Source organism: Microtus oregoni, unplaced genomic scaffold, assembly GCF_018167655.1.
Source record: "Microtus oregoni isolate MIOR12 unplaced genomic scaffold, Mior012 000032F_ref0000030, whole genome shotgun sequence".
NCBI classification, from domain to species: Eukaryota; Metazoa; Chordata; class Mammalia; order Rodentia; family Cricetidae; genus Microtus; species Microtus oregoni.
Window position 1 is genome coordinate 22,482,345 of NW_024543091.1, and position 21,834 is coordinate 22,504,178.

Below are 21,834 nucleotides of genomic sequence, written 5' to 3' on the forward strand. Positions count from 1 at the left end.
AGTGTCCCTTGTCCTACAGCAGCACCTCAAGAGGCTCTGTTCTGATTACTTTGACAGGGACAGGTTGAGGCACACAGGGGAGACAACTTGTCCTGGGTCTCACAGATAGAAAGTGGTAAGATGGGGTGGCATCTCTGGACTCTTAGTCCAGTGCTCCTACACTACCTCCCTGGTTTATCCTTGACTGCCCTCCTAGACACATGGGTTACTGGACCACACACCTCCTTCTAAGGGTATCCAGGCCTTTTTGCTGTGCTTTTCCTATGACTAGTGCCTTCTAAATTCCTCTGACCCTCAAGTCCCACTATGGATGTTCTGCCTATAGGACTCACCTACCTGGAACAAAAAGATGGAGCAAGCCTTAAAATACTGACATCCTTGTCAGCTACCTTGGTGTTCCCCAGCAGCCTGCTTTTGGATCTTTCTGGTTTTCATTAGCACAACAATGTATATCCTTTCCAAGTCACTTGGGGTTTTTATTGTGTTTGATCTTCCTCCCTAGCTGGTTCACCTATCTTCTCCCTTCTGGGTGGCTGTGTCCCTATTTGAGGCTGCAAGTAGCTTCTTCCTTGAACATTCTTATTACTGAGACTTAACAGCTGTTTCAGGCCAAGCCTGAGTCCTTCCCTTCCTGGTGTCCCCTACAATGCTTGGAGAGACAGCAGACATTCAGGCCACCAGGACCAAACATCACCCTTCTCCCACCTCTCTCCCTGGTCCCCTGGCCTAAACTTTGCAAGGGTAGACAATGTGGTCTCATTTTCTATTGTATCTGACTGTCCAGTGAACACTGAGGAAATAGGCCTTGGGAGTCTTAGCATTCTAGAAGGTTCTACTACTTTGATCATCAGAGGACCAGGAATAGATTTTGTAAATATTTATATGTATCTGTGTGCAGGCATGTGCACATGCGAACAGGTGCCTGTGGCGGCCAGAAGAGGACTTCAGAAACCTTGGAGGTAAAGTTAGAGGCAATTGTAAGCTGCCTGACATGCGTCCTAGAAAGTGAACTCAGATCCTCTGCAAGAGCAGCTAGCCTTCTTACCCATTGAGCCATCTTTTCGGCTCCCATGGAATAGGTATTGATTTCTTGGAGGAAAGTAGCTTCCTTTGACTTAGGTCTCAAACCAGGGAAGCCATCACTTCCCTTCCTCCACTCTGCCTCCCATTGCCAGCTCTTCCCTAGCCTGACTGTGGGCCCCAGATAGCCAGAATGTGCATATAGTCTCTACCTCTGTGAACATGGCTCGTGGTTGGGGCAGATGATAAAGGCAGGTGGACCCGACTCTGCCTGAGGCTTTGGATTTGGGTCCTCGATTTGTTATGCCTTCAGCAAACACATGACATTTGCATTTACACCAGAAACTGATCAAAATGTCTCACCAAGACTAATATTACTTTCACTTAATCTTGACAATGTCTTCATCATTGCTCCCTATCACTGAATCCCCCTGACACATAGGGAGAGGTTTAAGCTGTCTGCCTGAGGTTACACAGCAAAGAAATTCTACTATTTCTTCGCTGAGGACAGTTTAACAAAGCCCTTCATGTCTCACCCCACCCCCTAGATCTGTTTCCTCATCAAAACAGGGACAGGAGTCCCCACTCAGGCTTCCATAGCTGCAGGTAGGCGGTTGATCGGTTGATCAGAGGCTCTGTGCTACCCTTCCCAGGCGAGTCTGCCCTGTTTGCTGCTCAGGCTCCACCCTCTGCTTCCGAAACTGCCTGTTGCTCCACCTCCTCCCTGTCTCTGGGAAATGCTTTATTCTGAGGATCCAGTTTGAGCCCCATCATTCCTTGTACCCCCCCTGTGTTGGCTGAGGCAAAGGGCTATCTACCAGCTTGGTGGGGAGTAGGTGCTGGAGCTGATCACCAGTTTTCACCCTACAACTAAACTGCTCTAACAAGGCAATCTTCCCTTTGAAGTCTTCCCCCTACACAAGGCGGACAAATTCACCCGCAGAGCCGCTAATGTGATCAGTCTAACGCATTAATTGCAAGACTTCTTAGCTGAATCAAGAGTCAGGCATGGGAAGGGAAGGAGGGGGCCAGTGAAAAGAAAACATTGGGTTATATTTAATCTATGTTTAATGATTCTGGGGAAGCACTGTCCATAATTTGTAACTCACTGGAAAGCCAGTCATTAGAAAGTGTCAGTTCAATTTTTTACAAGGTTTGAGACGTAACCAGAGCAGTTGCCATTAATAGCCAACTCCATTAGATCTATATGTGGAAAAGACTCATTAGGCCAGCGGGTAATAAATCAGACGGCATGGGCTGCAAGGGTTCCTTCTTGGGCTTCGGAGCTCCTAATTTAGACGGGGCCTGGTTCTATTGACGGCTGGGTCTCCTATGTTTAATAAATAAACCTCAGCCTGTCAGGTGGTGATTAAACCATCCTAGGAGGGTTACAAGCAAATGAAACTGTCACATATGTTTCCCTGGGGTCCAAACTTCTTATGACCTCAACACATCATGGAGTCAAACTTCCATTCGCGCATATTAAAAATAGCCCAGCTCAGCGGTGATGATGTATCAAAAGAATGGTTTCCCCTGGAGGTGGTGAGCTCTTCATCAAGAGAAAGAAGTGTTTAAGCACAGGCCAGGTGAGGTTCTTGCCTAGGTGACTTTGAAGTTGCCTTTAGCTCTAAGTTCACATTATTCTCAAATGTCTTCACTCTCACTGACTATAGTGTAAATTCTGCAAGCTAGTGTTTAAGCAAAGCCATGTCCTAAGCCATTCTAAGTAATCCCGAGCCTGCCTTCCTAGCCCACTCCCCATCTCTAGTTGCTGCATCTTCCGCCCATTCCCTGCTGCTGTAGACTAACAGGCCCAGGTTCTGTTATCCCAAAGTCCTGCAGAATCCCTGGGCCCTCTCCAACTGTCCCACTGCCCTAGGCTTCAGACGCCTCCCAGGGAGCTGTGGATGGTAGATGCTGGGGCCAGCTCTTATCTTCCCATGCTGGCTAATGTGGAGGGATTTTTGACAATAGTGTTGGAATTTGCCATAGCAGAAATGTTTATGTCATGGAACCCTGTAAATGCTGCAAGTGAGGTGCCCTCAGAAAACTAGCTCGTTGGGGGAGTATGCTACAATAAACTTCCTTGCCCCTTTAGCACTGCCTATACAGTATGCTGGAGGCCTGGAGTTGACACTGGGGAAGATTCTGGGGTTGAGCTGGGAAGTGTGTGGGGCCAGGGATTAGTGCTGTTGACCTGAGGGGGATAGGAGCCAATGACAGACTGGGCTCTTCTGTGCCCTCACAAAATCTCTGCCTTTACTACTTGGCATTCCACACAGCCCTAGCTCAGGGCCACTCTGGTTGTACCAATGCTCAGTTCATGCTCCTACCTTTTGTTTGCTTGTTATGTATTTGGAGACAGGGTCTCATGTAGCCCAGGTTATCCCCATGCTCTCTATGTAGCTAAGGATTACCTTGGACTTCTCCATCCTTCTGCCTCTACTTCCTGAATGCTGGGCTTATGGATAGATGACACCACACCCAGCTTATGTAGTGCTTGAGATGGATCACATGCACTCTAGACAAGCATTCTTCCAACTGTGCATAGGCCTGGTTTTGGTTTTCTGAGGCAGGTTAAGTAGCCCAGGCCATCCCTGCATACGTAATCCTCTGTCTCAGCCTCCCAAGTTCTGGGATCACATGGGTATATACTACCATGCCTGGCTTGTCTTCCGCCTTTCTTTTTATTAGAATACTGGAGTCTGCATTTGTTTCTGCCACTCGCTAGCTGCGAGACCATAGACATGGCATTTAGCTTCTTTGAGCCCGTGCCTTTCGCGGCACAGTTACTTCTCCTCATTTCACATATGTGCCGCTCAGTTCCCAACAGTGTAGGAAGAGAACCCCTGGACCCTCCCTTCTTTCTGCCCCTTGGTTCCCTGCCCTGGCCTTCCCACCACTTGAGGGTACCTTGGTTGCACAAGGCTCCAGAGAATCCTGGCAGGCACTCACAGATGCCACTGACATGGTGGCAGGGGCCGTTGCTGTGCACGCAGAGAGGACAAGACTGGGTGCAGCCATAGCCGTAGAACCCTGGTGGGCAGACTGAGGGTGTTGGAGAGGAGATGGTGGTTAAAGCTTGTAGGGAACAACTGGCCTAGTCACCTCTTTGGTCCCCCATCCCAGTGAAGCGAGACTCCTTAAAAATAGGGAGTCTGAGGAAGACATCAACATCAATCTGTGGCTTCTACACATGGTGTGGACACATACACAGCAAATAAAATAAAAATGTTTGATGTAAAAAAAAAAATAGGGAGTCTGGGATCCCCACACCTGGAGGTCCATATCTTTTGAAGAGAGGAACTGGTGGCTACTCCTGATTCTACCGAGAGGCTGAGCCCTGAACTTGGGGACAGAACAGCCAGTATAGGGGAGGAAGGCACAAAATGGGGAGCGGCCTGGCTCCCAGAGGCCAGCCTTCTACAGTCTAGCACTGCTTCTGACTGGGAGGCGCTGAGTGGATGGGAAATCAGAAATCCTTGAGTTGGGGGCCTAGCCTTACTTCTCTGACATAAGGGTCCTCGGAAGCCAGGGGCACACTCGCAGCTCCCGTCCTCTGGAGAACAGGAGCCTCCGTTCTCACAGCTGCAGGGCACTGAGCAGTTGGGGCCCCAGCGACCTGGGGGGCACGTGCTGTCACAGCGGATGCCTGTGAACCAAACACAGAGGCAGATCAGCAGTAGGGGATGAGGGCAGGAGGGAGATGGAGGGAAACCCAGTGGAAGTGGGGATGACGGGGAGGGCTTCTGAGAGGAGACGATGCCCTTCCAGAGTCCTCAGAAATGAAAGGAACTGGCCAGGCACAGGCAGTCACTTTGAGCGACAACAGAAGGCTGGATAGCTTGGACTTGAACACGGCACAATGGCAGACCCCTGGCAGGCTCGATGAGCCCAACAAGAGAGGAGCTGGTGGCACCAGATAAAGAAGGCTGCCTCCACCTTCACAGCTAAGCTGGCATCAAGGGCATGTCGGGCCAGTGAGATGGCTCATCTCAGATCAGAGTTCTTGGTGCGAAAGCCTGGTGGCCTGAGTTCCATTTCTGAAATCCATATAAAAATATAAGGAGAGATTCTAAAGTTGGCCTCTGACCTCCGCTGTGGCACAAGCAACCCCACTCTATCATACTGATGCAGTCATTCATGATCTCTATCAAATTTACTCTTAATTTAAAAAGAAATACAAGGTCATCCTCAGCTGTGTAGAAAGTTCAAGGCCAGCCAGGGCTGTATGAGAGAAATAGAAAATATGTGTATGCATATACACACTTTATAACACATAATCACATATATAAAAGCAACCAAAACTGCTTGCTGTACCTCAAACATGCTGATAACTGACCCTTGATTTGAAAAACAGCAACCTAAGGGGAAATGGATGGAATAGCCCAGTAAAAAAGGGAGCAAGATCTACAGTCCCTCTGAGCTCAAAGAATATTTGAGCTGGGCTGATTTCAGCCTGGAGGCTAAGGAGGAATTTTAAAAAGCCAGGGTGGGGATTCCTTCCAGGCAGAGTGGCTTCCTGATGCAAGTGTGCTAGGTGATTGGAGCAGGCCCAGGGGACCAGCCAGTCTTTGGAAGGTGAGCTTCAAGAGGCTCCAGGCAGCGCAGGGTTAGTCTAAAAGTCAAGTCTGCCTTGTTAGAAGGACAGGGACTAAGAAAGAGCAACAGGAGGGAAGAAGATCCAGCAAACAGTCAAGACTTTGAGGCTCTCCCGGCCTACCTGAAGGAGAGGGAGGGAACATGGGTGAGTCAGTCAGGGTGGCGAGACAGGGAGGGGTGCTGCTGGCCTCCTCCCCCACTGCTGGGAATAACCTCCCTTCTTGTGCCTTGCCTTGCATTTTGACCTGCTGCGGGGTATGGAGGGTTTCAGGTATCACTTCCTGAAAAATGGGGTAGTGGCTTCTCGCCAGAGAGCATGTGGCAGGTGCGTCATTTTCCCCACTCCCTTGCTGATAGTTTCTCCCGTGGAGTTTCGGGGGGTTGAAAGGCAGACCGGGGAATGTGGGGTGATTATAATTGAAGCTTGGGAAAGGTTTAAAGCAGTTTAAAGATTTTGAGTACCTCTTCCAGTCTCCCCTTTATAGCTGTGGTTGACCCTCTGTATTCATGAAAGAAACCAATATCCAAGGATGATCATATAATCTATGCAGCCACCTGTACATGTTCATGTTGTTCATGAGATGGCTCAAACTTGCTAAGTAGCCAAGGATGACTTTGGTCGTCTGAAACTTCAGCATTACAAAGACACCAGACTGGGCTAAATAGTAAGTTCCGGACTGGACATCGCTACACAATGAGATCGATCTATCTTTAATAAAATGCATAAAGTTTACTTTGACCCAGGTGTTTGGAATGACCAAGTGATGGAAATAAGGCAGAAAAGAGGAGCTGGGCAGGCCCACATCACAGGGGGCAGGGCCTTATGACAAGAATTCTCATGTAGCCCAGGCTAGCCTTAAACTTGCTATGTGGCCAAGGATGATCTTGAACTTCTGCTCCCCTGCCTCTCTCTCCTGAGTGCTGGGTTTATAAGTGTGGACCACTGTGCCTGGCCAGGATCTTTTACATCAGTTCCATCAAATCACGAAGAGAAAGACTGGTTTGGAGGTTCCCTCTGTTCACTATGTGCAGAGTGGGTTCACCTGGGCAAGATGGAAGGCCTGAGACCGGCCAGGAGGCCTTCTAATTAACCTTGTCTCTATTAACCTTTTGTGACAAAACAACGAAAACAGCCTGAGCTTCTCTACCATATTCTCCGCAGACTCCTTATCTGCCCCACTTCTAGTCCTAACAACCTGACTACTTCCACTAATACTCCTGGCCAGCCAAAATCATATCAAAAAAGAGCCCGAACACAACAAAAAACTATATATTTCCCTACTAGTGTGCCTCCTGAGATTCTGTTTTGTTGTTGTTGTTGTTTATTTTTTTCTCCTTCAAGACAGGGTTTCTCTGTAGCTTTGGAGCCTGTCCTGGAACTAGCTCTTATAGACCAGGCTGGCCTCGAACTCACAGAGATCCGCCTGCCTCTGCCTCCCAAGTGCTGGGATTAAAGGTGTGCGCCACCACTGCCCGGCAGAACTGAGGTTCTGAAGTGCCATGCTCTCTATACACAGGCTGAGTACCTGTTGGCCCTGAAATGAACACATGTCCTGAGAACAAAGTCTCAGTATCATATGTTTTAAATAAACATCTCTGTGCTGGGCTGAAAGGGAGCAGGTGAGGGCAGGAAGAAACTGACCAAGTGATGGAAATAGGGCAGAAAAGAGGAGCTGGGCAGGCCCACATCACAGGAGGTGGGGCTTTATGACAAGAATTCTCATGTAGCCCAGGCTAGCCTTAAACTTGCTATGTGGCCAAGGATGATCTTGAACTTCTGCTCCCCCGCCTCTCTCTCCTGAGTGCTGGGTTTATAAGTGTGGACCACTGTGCCTGGCCAGGATCTTTTACATCAGTTCCATCAAATCACGAATGGTCAAATCATCAAAGGTCGTGATGAGTCATCACGAGGAGGGAAGGAAAACCAAGAACCTGGGCAGTGGCAGGGCAGAGGTTACCTGTCCATCCTGCTAGGCAGCAGCAGTGGCCTGTGACAGGGTCACAGCCATCAGCATGGCTGCAATCACAATGCTCGCTACAGTTCAGCCCGAACGTGCCAGCCTGTGGGGAAGAGGGAGAGAAAAATACAATCATACCTCGGCCCCTAGAGGTCCGCACACTTCCATCAGCTCTTACGGGGTCCAGAGGGGAGACTAGGACACAGTGAGGCTTTGTGAGTGGGTGTCAGCGGGGCTGTGAAAACGTCTCTGCAAATGATCACCTGGTTAAATTATAGGAATAGGAGAGACGGAAGTGATGATCACCTTCAGGTGATCATTCAAATTATAGATTAAAATGCACTTGGTTGTTGACAGGAGTGGTGGGAAAAGACTGCCTGTAACTCCAGCAATCAGGAGGTGGAGGCAGAAGGATTGCCATGAGTTCAAGAGATCCTCTCTCACAAAACAAAGCATATTTTGTTAATTGTGACACGCCTGTTCCACACGCAGACCGAGGATTGCCTATCTTGTCACTGGGGAAAGAAACGCATGCCCACGAGGTCTCAAGTGCCCCCCACCCCACCCCACCCCACCACCCGTCCTGTTCTCTTAATTCTCACATCAGTATTCTAGGATGGCTCCACTCAGTCTCACTTGAAAAATGGGAAGCAGCTGGAGAAGCACACTCAAGGAGGCAGGGGAAACCCACACTCAGTCTCATCAGTTGGTCTAGCAGCCTCAGGCTCAGTGATTGAGCTGGGGTTGCCGCTGAATGGCTTGGTTCCATGCCCCATCCCTAGTAGTTACAACTCAAATGCTACCTGGAAAGAGCCATTCTGCTGTTTGGGGGTTGGGGGGGGGGGCTGGGAGTGCCCTGGTGGGGTCGATTCTGTAGCTGCCAGTCAATCTGTTCAGCAGAGCAGCAACGGGAACCGCATTTCTGTCTAAGTGGCCATTTTATAGATGGGAAGGTTGAGGCCCAGGGTAGGAAGAGGCCACACAGGTTAACACTTCCTGACTCAGAGCTCTTCTCTATGGACCATGTAGCCCCCCTTCTCCGGAGAAGGACCAAGGGACCAAGGTGGGTACTCACTGGGCAGGGCTGTTCACAGGAGTCCCCCAGCCAACCTGGGGTACAGGCGCAGGAGCCGTCAGAAGGGCTGCAGGCTGCCCCATTGGCACAGACACAAGTCTCATTGCAGTTCAGGCCCCATGTCCCACTGGGACATGGCAGGGAGCAGTCCGGGCCCTGCCACCCTGGGGAGAGGGCAAAAGGTATCACCTCGTCATGCCCAGCACAGGCAGGAGTCCTGTCGTCACGGCTGCCTAGATCGCCCTCCCTGACACAGGGTTCACGCCATTTCTGCTGCCTGGAATGGGCCCACTGGGCCAGGGCACTGGCCTTTGCGGTGTCCCCCTCCCCGGCCATGGGTGGGGTTCAGCAACATTTCTCCATTCTGAAGTCTTTCACTGCTTCTGCCTCCAGAACTGAACCCCTCCCTCCTATGTTCCCTCAAGCAGGAGGCTACCCCTCAGGGAATGCAGAACCCTGCTTCCCAGTGCTGCCTCCAGGCAGGCTTCCTGAGGGAGACCTGCCCCCAAGACCAGAGTGGGGAAGGAGCCAGGTGCACCTTTCTCCTTGCCTCAGGCTGGACCTTCCTAAGCTTTTTCAGAGAGCACTTTTTTCTGTAGCCCAGGCTAATCCAGAACTACAGTTTCTCCCACTTCTGCATCCCACGCGCTGGTATGACAGGTGTGACCAGCATTCCCTGCGTGGGCAGGCCTTTGACAGTGGCCGTGTCTCTGTGGACCTCCAGCATCTCCACAAAGCCCTTTCAGTTCCCACCGGGCAAGTCTCTTGTCCAGGCTCAGGGAACTCGGTCTCCCCATTCTGTCCCAGCAGCCCATGTGGCTCGCTTTCTCTCTCCGTGCTCTCAGCAACTCCAAACCCAGGAGACTCTCCTACACTCCTGTTCTCCTGGTTCCAGCTGTGGCTCTCCTGGGCTGGAATCTGACCTGCACAGACCCTTTGACCCTAAGTGGTGCCCTGCCTGTGACCCTCAGCTGTTGGCACACCTGAGCCTGGGGATAGATCGGAAGGGAAACTTACCCTCTTGGCAAGTGCAGGAGCCATCCACAGGGGAACAGGTGCCGCCATTGCTACAGCTGCATACAGATGAGCAGTTGGGACCATAGGTCCCAGCAGCGCAGGGAATGGCACACACTTCTCCCTGCACAAAGAGGGCCTGGGTGTGAGATGAGGTTCCCAGTCTGGGTGGCTACGGAGGCAGCGTAGTGCCCCTCCCAATGCCTATGCTCTCATTCCCAACACCTACTCTTCTTTACAACAGGGTCTCACTGCATAGCCAGGGCTGCACTCAAACACAGAGATCTGCTTGCTTCTGCTTGAAAATTGGTGGGGGTAATTGGGGGTGGGATGAGGTTGGGGATGTTAAAAGCGTGTACCACCTTACCTGGTTGCTTCTGTTATATGGCAAAAGGAACTTTGCAGATGTGACAGAGGACCTCGAGACAGGGAAACTAAGGTACTTGGATCATGGAAGCGGGCCTCATATCTTAGAGTCTTTAAATCAAGCGATTAGAGAGGGTAGGTCAGAGGCACATACCCTAAATCCTCCCCCAAACAATAAAGATGCTGAGTTTTCTACAGCCAGCAAGAGAATGGAGACCTTGACCCGACAGTCGCAGGACCAGATTGCCCGACAACTGGAAATGAACAAGCAGGAAACTGATCTTCCTCTAGAGCCCCAGGAGGCACTGCTGGCTCTGGGATTTCAAGTGGAGGCAGGTGCTTGAACTGGAAGAGAAGCCAGTGCTGGTTTAGGCCAGCACACAGGTGGGGATTCCTGCAGCAATTCTCTCCAGGTGGAGGGGGTCCCAGGCTCGAGACCAGAGCTCTAGGATGGGCAAAGTCCCTGGGAACATCACCCTAGGTGTCTGTGTTAGGTCTCAGCAACACAGCTTGTAACCTGGTACTGCCTATCAGTGGAACTGTCGGGAATGAGGGGGTTGAGAATCAGAAGGGTTGGGGTATGTGACAGGGTCTCTCGTATTACAGACTGGCCTCAAACACCTTGTAGCTGAGGATGACCTTGAACTTCGATCCTTCTGCCTCCACCTCCAGTTTGCTGAGATTACAGGCCAGTGCCAAATAAGATTTCAATCTGTTTTAGTTCTCACCAGCAAGGTACATGGAAGAGATAGCCAGTCCCCACTTGTCAGTGCTTCAGAGGTCAGAGGGCACCAACAGTGGCTTTTGAGTGCTCTTTGGGGATCACGCATGGTCTCCTTTAATTCTTACCACACCTCAGACACACAAACTATTGCTTCCTATTCTTCCCATGACAACAAAAGCAGTTACCTGAGAAAGTTATGTAATGACCCAGACCACAGAGCTCAAAATAGCAGAGGTCTCTTTGTTCCCAGCCTGGCTACTTAACCACATCACTTGGTGTGAATTAGCCTCTCTGGGGGCCGTTTTGGGACACGGGATACCAAGCTAAGACAACCCTAGGTGGAGTCAGGATAGATGACTAGGCGGACAGAAGGTAACCAAAGAGACCGCTGCATGGATGGATGGCCTTCCCCCAGCTGTCAGCAAGCTCAGGGGATGAAAGGACCTAGAGGACCTGGGAGGAGTGGACATTGCATCTCTGTCAGTCATGAACCGTTTGCAGTCCAAGGATGGCAGGGCTCCTAGGAGAGCTGACTGTCTTTAAGGCCAGATTCTAAAGCAGGGCTCAGCAGAGGGCCAAGGATTTCTAGCAACAGGCTGGAATGAGTGCCTCCGCCCCACGGGTGGCACAACACAGGGTATTGGCTGTGATGGTAGCTCCTGGGGTGGGGGAGGTAAGAGATCAAGGTACAGGGCAGAGGCTGGCAGTGAGAACCTCTGAGTCTTGAGGGGGCAATGAAGGCTGCCCAGGATACAGCTTGATGTGGGCAAGACAACGTAGCAGCACGGGCTGGGATGAGAGTGTTTACCTTGCATTCATTAGGCCTGGGGTTCGATCCCCCCATAAAGTGGGTATGGTGGTACACACCTGGGATCCCAGCACTTGTGAGGCCTGAGGATCAGAAGATCAAGGTCATCCTTAACTACGTAGTGAGTTCAAGGCCAGCCTGGGTCACAGGAGAACCTGTCTCTACATCTGTAACAGACCCCAGACCTTAGCACAACTGATGCCATGATGGAAGTGCCATTCAGGCTGTAAAACTCAGTATGAAGACAGAACCACCTGCCAAAACTAAAACAAAGAAAACCCATTAATGTCCATAGTTATGGGGACAGCTCTAAATGTATTAACCTCGCTCTTTGGCTTTGTGGTTCCGCTTCTAGCTAACTGTTCTTGTTAACTGGAGTATGTCAACCCAGATCATGGTTTTTTGAGCTTAAAAGCTCACCCTGAGAAAGGCTTGGGGCTACACTGGGTTCTCAAACATCCAGTGTAGTCGTCACCGGCCAGCTAATAAAGGCTTTCCGTTGGCTTAAACCCATGGCGGAGCAGTCTTCTCTGGTGGATACCCCACAACGTTTCAAGAAATGAAACAAAATAAACAAAATGTGTGGAAGGGGACAGGAAAGATGGCTTAGTAGTAAACCATGCTTGCAGCTCTTCCAAAGGACCCGAGTTCTGTTCCCACCACCCACATCGAACATCTCAAACCACCTGTAACTTGAGCTTCAAGGCATCTGATGACATCTCTGGCCTCTGCAGCACCTGCACACATGTGGCATATACTCACACAGATACACACACATAAATAAAAATAATTCTTTTTCAAGATAGGGTTTCTCTGTGTAACCCTGACTATGCTGGCACTCACCCTGTAGATGAGGCTGGCCTTGAATTCAGAGATCTGCCTTCCTCTGCCTCTCAAGTGCTAGGATTAAAGATTTGTGCTACCACTGCCTGGCAAGAAAAATAAATTTTAAAAGCCTTTAATTAAATAATAATAATAACAATAATGAGGAATGGGGATATGGCTCTGTGACTGAATATTTTGTCTAGCATGTGCAAGGCAAATTTGTTCACTTTTGTGGAACTGTTTATCTACTTTGAAGAATCAATTTGATTGTATTCAAGGCTAGACCTTCAGTGTTTGGAACTCTGCCAAGTCATGGCCCTGGATAAATGTACAATTGATCCAGGTGGATTGTGTGTACACACTGGCTTCTACTGTGGGCAGAACCAGACAGCCAAGGCTCTTTCCCCATGCTTGCTCAGGTCAGCAAGTCTACAAATGTTTGCTTTGGGGCCAGGATGGAGCCATGTTCTAGGCTCCAGGGCACAGGATGATCTGGGGCCCAGCCTCTGCCTATGTTTTTCTATTGTCAGCCGTTAATCCTGTCCAGTGCTCCTCAGGAAACATCTCTGGTCTCATTCACTGAAGAATACTGCAAATTTGAGGCCAGCCTGATCTACAGAGCAAGCTCTTAATGGAAGAGGGAGGATGTGGGAAAATCAAGGGCACAAGAAGAAGGATGGGAGCCTCATTCTAGAGTCTGTTTGAAGTTTCTCACCCACTGAGAGTCAAGAATTCCATCACAAGTTACAAAATTTGCTGTGAAGATTGCCTACACAGAGTGTTCCCTTTACATGGGCATTGTGGTCTCCTTCACATGTGCTTGCAAAATCTTCCTTTTACATGGACAGTTTTTTTGTTTGTTTGGTTTTGGTTTTCCAAGACAGGGTTTCTCATTAGCTATGGAGCCAGCCCTGGAACTCGCAAGCGGATTGGCCTCGAACTCACAGAAATCTGCCTGCCTCTGGGAGTGCTGGGATTAAAGGTGTGTGCCACCACTGCCTGACTAACATGGACGTTTCAGATAAGAATGTCCCATTAGTAAGAAGCCACACTGGAGGGCTGCAGCCTGACCTTTGAGTTGAGAGTTGCCCTCTCAGCTGGAAACCTGCAATGCTCCCATTGCAGATGCAGTGTGGTCACTCTGCTTCCTGTCTGCCAAGCCGGCCTCACACTCCTGCTGCCATGCCTTCCCTGCCATGATGGACTGTATCCCATCAGGAACTAATGAATTATCCTTTGGATTAGCAGGAGAAAGAAAGCCCAGAAGAGACCCATGGTTTTGTCACCTCTACTTTTTTGCTGACCATACAAAATTTGTTTTCTGTAATAGTGAGTTGGAAATAATCAGGCAGTTCTCCAAAGCAAACTGACAAACACTGAAACTTTCAGACTCTCACAAGCGAGACCACCTCATTTATGGTAAAGGCATGTGTCTTAATATCCTTGTATCTAACCTAGTACAGTACCGATTCCTTCGGTCCTTTGGTCCGTGTTTTTATATTATCAGCCTGCGTTCCTATCCAGTGCTCTTCAGGAGAACGCTATGGTCTCACCCACTGAAGAACAAAGCCCAAATAACTACCATCACCGCCAACAACAAATACCCCAAATTTCTTAAAACCCTATGAACAGTGCAACTTCAGAACTCACCCAAGCCACATATATGACCACAAAGATGCTTAAGGGAGACTTTCTCTTAAGAAACACATACCCAGGGAAGTCTCAGCAGGTAGAATCACCTGCCATGCGAGCCCATCTGAGTTTGATCCTGGAACTCGCATGAATGTGCGAGGAGAGACGAGACTCTGCAAAGTTGTCCTCTGCCCTCCACACATGCGCCGTGGCACTTGTGCACCGGCACTCATGCATACACAACAACGATGCTTAAAAATGAATCGCAGACCACTTTCCCACCAGTGGGTGTGCACTGTTCTCATAGGTCCCTGTAGCTATCCTGGCAGGAATGGTGGTATTTTAAAGAGACATCTGTGGCCTCCCTTTGGCCATCAGACTGTTTATTGATGGAATTTTGTGAATGGAAAATTGGGACTTCCCCGGAATCTCAGGCTGGGAGAAGGAAGAGACTGAGGCTGGGTGCAGCCCAGAGGGGGAAGATGTCTCCCAGGAGGAAGTCTTACACAGCTCGGACAGCATGACTGCCTGTAGGGAGGCAGGAGCCTAGACGATGGTGGGGGCACCCCAGCCCTTGACCGTGACTGCTTAGCTGTGTGTGTCTAGCCTTCTAACACAAACCTCATCACCCGTCTATTTAGATGGCCCCCTGAGGATGGGTGACAGAGACTACACACTGACCCTGACAACTTCAGTAATGGTCTTTTGTCTCGCTTCCCTTTTATGCTCAGGCTTAATCTATACTAAATCCTTTCAAAACTAAGCTCCATCCCCAGTTAACACTGACTGGCCCTGAAATTCTCTGCTGGGGCCAAGAATGCCAAGCTCTCCTGAAGTGGAGGTCCCTGGGAGAACGCCTCACGTTGCTGTGGGTAACAGTACACAGCTGCCCCTGCCAACCGAGTCTCCCTGTCTGTTTACACAGGGCATTTATCACCTAAGAACCATAGGACATCAAAGGATGTGCCCATGGCTTGACCCAGATGCACTGGTGCCCATTGTCCCTGGCTCCCACAGCGGGCAGCTCACTGGTATTCCACTGGCGTCTTCATTCTGCTGTGGGAGGAGGCTGTGGACTTCCTCCTCTCCAAGACTTGTTCATTATAGTTGCAGAATGGGCTGTTAACATCCTGAACTCGATCCAAGAGAGCTGCTGGTGTCATGGAAACCTCATTGCTGCCCCTGAAAGACCGAAGCTTCTCCTTCCGCCTGCCTCCCTGTATGAGTTAGCCGAGCAGGCCCAGACCCTGTGCCTAATGACTTGTATGTTCTATGAAATTTGTTTCAAATGCTGCTTATTGACTTTTTCTCCCTTGCAATATGCCGCTTTGTGGTTTGGCTCTGTTTGGGAAAATGAATCAACAGCCGGGCCTCTTATGCTGAATATCCCTTCTCCTCAAAATGGTCAAGAGGTTAGTGAGTGGTTTTGGGCATGGAAGGAGAAAGAGGATGGAAGGGGTTTGCTCTTCCCTTATACAAAGGAGGAAATTATGAACATTCATCTCTGAGTCCCTTTAAACACACTCAGTGGGTGGGAGGCAGTATATGGGGTAGAACTGGGTTCTTTATATGCCGGTGAAGGAGGCTTGTGCACCTACTTGCCTATCAGAGCTCAGCAGAGGGGCCCCAGGAAACAGCAACCAGAGAAACTGTCCTGGCCCATATGTACTTTTTTCTTCTTCCATTTCATGTATGTGCACACATGCATGTATGCATGCATGTCTTTTGCATACACGTGTGTGGTGCATGCACATATATGCACATGCATGTGGAAGCCAGAGGTTGTCAGGAATCATCTCCTTATTTAGTGAGGCAGGGTCCCTCCCAAACCCAGAGCTCACAGATATGGCTAGTTTTTATTGCTAGCCGGCTTCCACTGAGGATGGAATCACAGGAGGAATGTCATGCCCACCTGGCATTTATCCACATGTACTTTTGCTGGAGGAGGTGGGATAATTGCAGAAAAAAAGGCCCTGTGTAGCATGATTAATATCTAAGCCGAACTCAAGAGCAAACGGAACGCATTTTTGTTAAAGAGGTGCCAGTCAAGTCAGTCGTGCAGCAGGTGCGCATGGACTGCGGGAGTCATGGGAAGCCGTGGTACCCGTGTGGGAGCCACAGGCAGGATTGGTGGCAAGCCGCAGGGACTGAGGGAGCTATAGGAAGCTGCGGAGGGGGTGGGAGGTGGGGCGGGAAACTGTGTGGATGCCACGCAGGGTGGCAGCAGGCTGTGGGTGCTACAAGAAACCATGGACAGATGGGCTGGGCAGGAGAGGAAGCTAACCCTCTCTTCTTGGGTATACCTGCACAAATAAAAACAGACAATGCTCCAGAATATGTCTCTAAAAAGTCAAACAGTATTTTGCTTATTATAATATAAAGCATATTACAGGTATACCAAACAATCCTACAGGTCAGGCAGTTATAGAAAGATCAGATCAAACTATGCTAAATAAACAAAAAGGGATGATAAATGCCCTCAGAAATAGATTACATAATGCTTTATTAACCTTGAAGTTCCTTAATGCTAATGAGAAAGGAACAATAGCTACAGAGAGATATTGGGCAACAGAAAAAATTTCTGAATTAAATCAGCAGGTGTACTTCAAGGATGTGTTGAGCTCAGAATGGAAACCAGGAGATGTGCTATGTTAGGGATGGGGTTTCATTCTTGTTTCCACAGGAGAAGGAAAGCTATGTTACCATCAAAATTAATCAAAATTAATTTGAAAAGGAGAAGCCTTTTGATAAAGAAAAATGACAGTTCATCCACAGAGGTGACAGTCCTACAAGTAATAAGAAACCTCACAAGGGTGTGGCAGGCTTCTGTTCTTGTCTTTGCAGGAAAATAGAAAATACCCATCTTTGAGAAGTCAGGAGATCTTGGACATCTAGACAGCTAAAGAAGAAAAGATAGCTATCTAGAAAAGAATCACCAAGCAAAATATTTTAAAAAAATATTTAAAAAATATTTTTTTTAAAAAAAGAAAGAAAGAATCACCAAGCAAAGAGAAATCTGACTTATGATACCAATATTCTCTTCAGGGTAAAATTTCACTATCTGAACATACATATCTCTTTAACTTTTCAATATAATGGTAGTACTGATTCACTTAGAAAGTAAATGGCTGGCTTTGGAGTTGGACTGTGGCTCTCCTTCTCTAAATCCAAGCACATTGTTAAAAGAAAAATTTAGAGTTTCTGTCTCATATCAGGAGAGCCAGCTGGTGGGACAAAGGTTATCAAAACTCTGCTTTCAAAAATTCTATTTCCCCCCATACCTAATTTTTCTCCATGGTACATTTCTTTGAATATATATTTATCGAAATTCAAACTTTCTATTTTAATATGAATAATGTTTAAGTTTTTCACAGTGAACAACAAATTTTCCTGCAGTAAATTCTAAAGTCTCCAGGAAGAAGATGGGGCCCCACAACAACAATTCCACATGGTTCATATGATGCCATTCAGCTGATAGCACCACTTAAAGATCAGCTTTGGACTACAGACTGCTCAGGATAATTTTGAGATGGCTAGCTGAGATGATCCAGCCTAACAGACTACTCTCGCCAGGATTTGAGGCAAACCCTGCACTTTCCCATTATGTATAGATTGGACAAAAAATGATACAGCTACCTCTCTCAGGACTTGACAACTAACCAAAATTTTCTTTTTAGGATCCCCTAAAGATGCTGTCACCCTCAGACAGCAGGAAGTAAATTTAAGAATACGATGCCCACATTCCCAAGGGGTGGGGTGGGTGATTTTTGGATGTTCAATGAACTATGGATATTTGTCATTGTTTAGGGGGGTCAGTTACAAGTTATTATTGGTACTGATCAGGAAAAAAGCTAAACAAAGGAAATTAGATTCAAGGTTCTTGTTTTGAAAAGAAAAAAAAGGGATATAGATGTGATAGGATAAAAGGGTGGATTGTTGAATCTACTTTTAGAAAGCAACTACTAGTTTTAAATGTCTTACATTTGGTTGGACTTTCATATATTGTATACAAGTTTTGTATATTGATACAAATTTGAGATTAATATTGTTTAAACATTCTGTACATACATGTCTAATCTTGCTCAAGGTATGGTGCCTATACAGCTCATTTAACAACATAGGGCAAATTTCTAGTCTTTGAAAGTTATTATTACCAACTGCTTAGGATAATAAGGAAATACAGATTAGTAATTAGTCACATTTTATAATCAAACTTGTAGTTACATTAGGTATGTTTTCAAGGTCCAAAAAGATATATTTTAATAGACAGGTCATCTTCAAACACTTCAAAGATCTACAGAATATGGCATTTAAGATTTTTTAATAACATGGACTTTTTTTTTGACAATAGATATGTCTGCTCCTGGCAGCACCAATATACTTCAGAGAAGATGATGGATATTAAAGAATCTCCACATGGAGTTTACTTTCTTTGTGGCAAATGTAAGCCACTGGGCAAGAAAATGCCATTACCTCAACTGCTGATGTTATGTTGTTCTAATTGGGCAAGCAGGACACGAAAGAAAGTGACTGTCAAACACTGTAGAGGGACAGCCCTTCAAAATGTCCTGCTTCACAGAAAAGTCTGTTGGGTATGCTAGGCTTGTAGGCCAAAGATGGATGCCCCAATGTTGTAGAGGAACTTTGAGTGACTGTCCAGGAAACCAGCTGTTTCTGTCATTTCTCATATTTTTTGGAAGTCACTTGCTCACACTTCCTACTTACTTTGGTAATATTATTTCCTTCTTGGGTCTCTGAGGGAGTTGAAGACTAGATAGTTATAGTTATAGTTTTCCTTATTTACCTGATGCAGAAAGTAAGTTATGATAGAAAGAAAATAAGGTACAAGACGTTGGTACAAGATAGGATAGATATGGAGTATTTTCTCTGAATTTGTCAGATGCAAATGGACTAGACTTTGTTGATATATTTATTGCCTGTATATATTATATATAGTCCTTGCACTTATTGTATAATTTTTTATATTAGTTATAGCCTTCTTTTCTATTTTAGGAAAAAGGGGAATTGTAGTGATATTTAATTTATATTTTAATAAATAAAGCTTGCCTGAAGATCAGAGAGTAAAACAGTCCCACTGGTCAGCCTTACAGACCAAGTAGTGGTGACACACACCTTTAATCCCAGCATTTGGTTGGTAGAGATGGGAGAATCAGGATTTCAAAGTTATCCTTAGCTACTTAGTGAGTTCAAGGTCAGCCTGGATTACTTGGGTCCCTGTCTCAAAAAAACAACAGAGAACTTTTGGCATTTTTAAATAGCAAACAGACTTGTCTCTAAATGTCTGAGAAGAGCCTTGTTGGATATTAGAAGATCTTTCTGAGAATGCGTGTGTGTGGACTGTGGAGGAAGCAGGGATGGCAGGAGGCTAGCAGAGGAGGGGCATGGCTGGCTATACCTCTCCCTGCAGATATTCTGAGGACTGTTTTTAGTTACTGTGCGTGAAAATATTTATACTGCCAATAACTGTCACAGGATTAATACACATGTGCTGTGTACACTCCATGCCTCAGATAAACATATATATTGCCGGAGCTGGGGAGAAAGCTAGGGATACGATCTAAGCCTGCTGTTTCACGTGGTATAACTGGAAACAACCGGTATGTGGCCCATGAACTGTGTGCTCTGCAGGTGCTGGAACCATGCAGTAAGCTGTTATATGCATGTCAGGTATCTGGGCTTGACCTGTAGGGACCTGGTTATGATTTAAAGCCACAGGCACAGAGAGGTGCTTGTTTGTAAGGAAGCTGGGGTACAGGTCTGGGCACCAAGCCCAGGAAGACTGGGATGGAGGAAGACACTTCTGAGCCCCGCAGGACCTATCCAAGCTGTTTGTCTAACTGCAGAGGGTGATGGGCACCCCAGGGACAAGGGCTGGGGGCATTCAGCATGGAAGGCCTTGAGGAGGCTGTGCATCCTGGCAGTGGCTGTGCCTCAGTCCCAGCCCCAGTGTGCCTCATTTGCCCATTGTCTGGTGTCTGCTCCCAGATTCATCCTGCTTGGGTCCCTATGACACCAGGCCTAGAATGTTCTTCCACCACTCGTGTGGATGCAAGGAAAGGGCCAAGTTTCCCCGCACTGCCTCAAGTTTGCAGAGTACCTGCCTCCTCACCTACCACCCCACAGCCATGAGCAGAGGGGGCTCAAAGAGGACCCTGCCTCAGCACCCAGCAGAGAGGGACACACTCTGCTCTGTCCAGTCACAGACAGTGGAGGCAAGGGGCCCAGCATCAACTGAGTGCCTATTGCATGTGGCACTTATCCAGCACCAACTGAATTCTGGGGCTACACTACCATCACCTACTTATATGCAGGAGTGAAGTCGAGGCCAGCTCCATGCTGCATCCCCCTGCTCTAGGCTGCAGTGGCTCCGTTTTGTCTGGTGCATTAAATTCGGGTCCCACCCAGGTCTTAGGGCCCAGACATTTGAGCTCACACTGTCTCTCACTGTCTTCCCACACCCCTGCTCAGGGCATGATGGTCTGAGAGCCCCTAAGATACCTTCCCTGAGCTGGGTTCAATAAATTACGTCCTACTCCTTAGAACTTTTGTTTTATAAAACAGGGCCTTTCTATTCCAGGCTGGCCTTGAACCTTCCGCAATCCTCCTGCCTCAGCTTCTCTAGTACTTGGATTACAGGGTCCCCCCCCGCCCAAAAGGTTGTTCTGCCCTCTGTTTTCTTGTTTATTCATCACCTTTTTCTACAGCATCTCTCGTTTTCCAGGTATAACCGAATCTCTGGCAGGAACCCCATCCCCTCCTGGGGTGTGATTCCTCTTACAAATAGGATTACTAGAGATTACCGCTAGGGAGAAAAGGCTGGAGCAGGGCTGCGGTGTGGGGTCGGGGCTGGAGATGGAGTTCACAGTCTCAGCTGTTCTTCTGTGTCACACGCCACAGGCCTGCTGGGGTTCAGGTTGCAGCCTGTGTACCCTCCTCATTCCCTGGTGCATCCCCTGTCCCTCTGAGAGGTATGCCAGCCGCAGGGGACCAGGGTCAGGTTTGTAGAAGACGCAGAAGAATGAAGTGACTTGAGCCATGTCTAATAGTGAGCAGGTGCAGAAGCAGGACTGGAGCCCGGCTAGACTCCTGGCTGGTCCAGTCCTTGGCACTGACTGGAGGGAGCCAGGGTGAGGGGCCCTGAGCCCAGGGTCTTAGCTCCTCACCCTCCATGTATTCACGGTTACATGGTCTTGGGCAGGTGCATCCTGCAAGTCAGTTTTCTCATCTGAGAGATACAGTGGCACCCGACTTACCTCCCCAGGAAGCTACCTGGCTCTGACTGAGACATCAAGTTGTCACTTGTCCTTTCTATTAATGGCTTGGGAAGGTTTCTAGCCAATGAGAACTCTCCATCACAGCCCTCTCTTCTTCAGGCAGTGTGGACTCAAGGTTAAAACAGGTTCTGGCTTCAAACAGTGTCAAGTTCAGCTACCATGTACGGGGGAAGGTCACTTTGCTTCCCTGAACATCAGTCTCTTCTGCAAGGCAGGGGGTCCTCACAGCCCCCATCTGAAGGTTACTGTGTAGAGCAAGAGGAACACAGCTGGGCTGGGCTGGGCTGGGCTCAGCACTCACAATGCGCGTGCATACACACACACACACACACACACACACACACACACACACACACACACCAGTCATGCATTTCAGACTGCCCAGCAAGGTTCTGAACAACCTCAAGAAACCGAGGCTCAGACCCAGGTCTTGGATCTTGGCCAGCAAGAGTTTCATCCATACAGGTGACATGGGCAAAAAGGAATCTGGGAATGATAGAAGCGTGAGTGCCTGG

The 21,834-nt window shown here is 48.3% G+C and overlaps 1 protein-coding gene across 14 annotated transcripts in view; it reads right to left on the reverse strand.

The window, feature by feature from the left end:
- The window catches only part of Megf11 (multiple EGF like domains 11), a 322,951-nt gene that overhangs the window by 18,324 nt on the left and 282,793 nt on the right, over window positions 1-21,834 (reverse strand). For all 14 annotated transcript variants that reach the window (XR_005976719.1, XR_005976721.1, XR_005976720.1 and 11 more), the window contains exons 11-15: window positions 9,673-9,793; window positions 8,656-8,819; window positions 7,581-7,683; window positions 4,526-4,672; window positions 3,934-4,068 (exon numbers count right to left, since the gene is read on the reverse strand). Coding sequence is in view for 11 of the 14 variants with exons in the window: in XM_041679526.1 (XP_041535460.1) it covers window positions 3,934-4,068; window positions 4,526-4,672; window positions 7,581-7,683; window positions 8,656-8,819; window positions 9,673-9,793 (670 nt within the window). In the remaining 3 variants the exon portion in view is untranslated. The remainder of the gene's footprint in view (window positions 1-3,933; window positions 4,069-4,525; window positions 4,673-7,580; window positions 7,684-8,655; window positions 8,820-9,672; window positions 9,794-21,834) is intronic.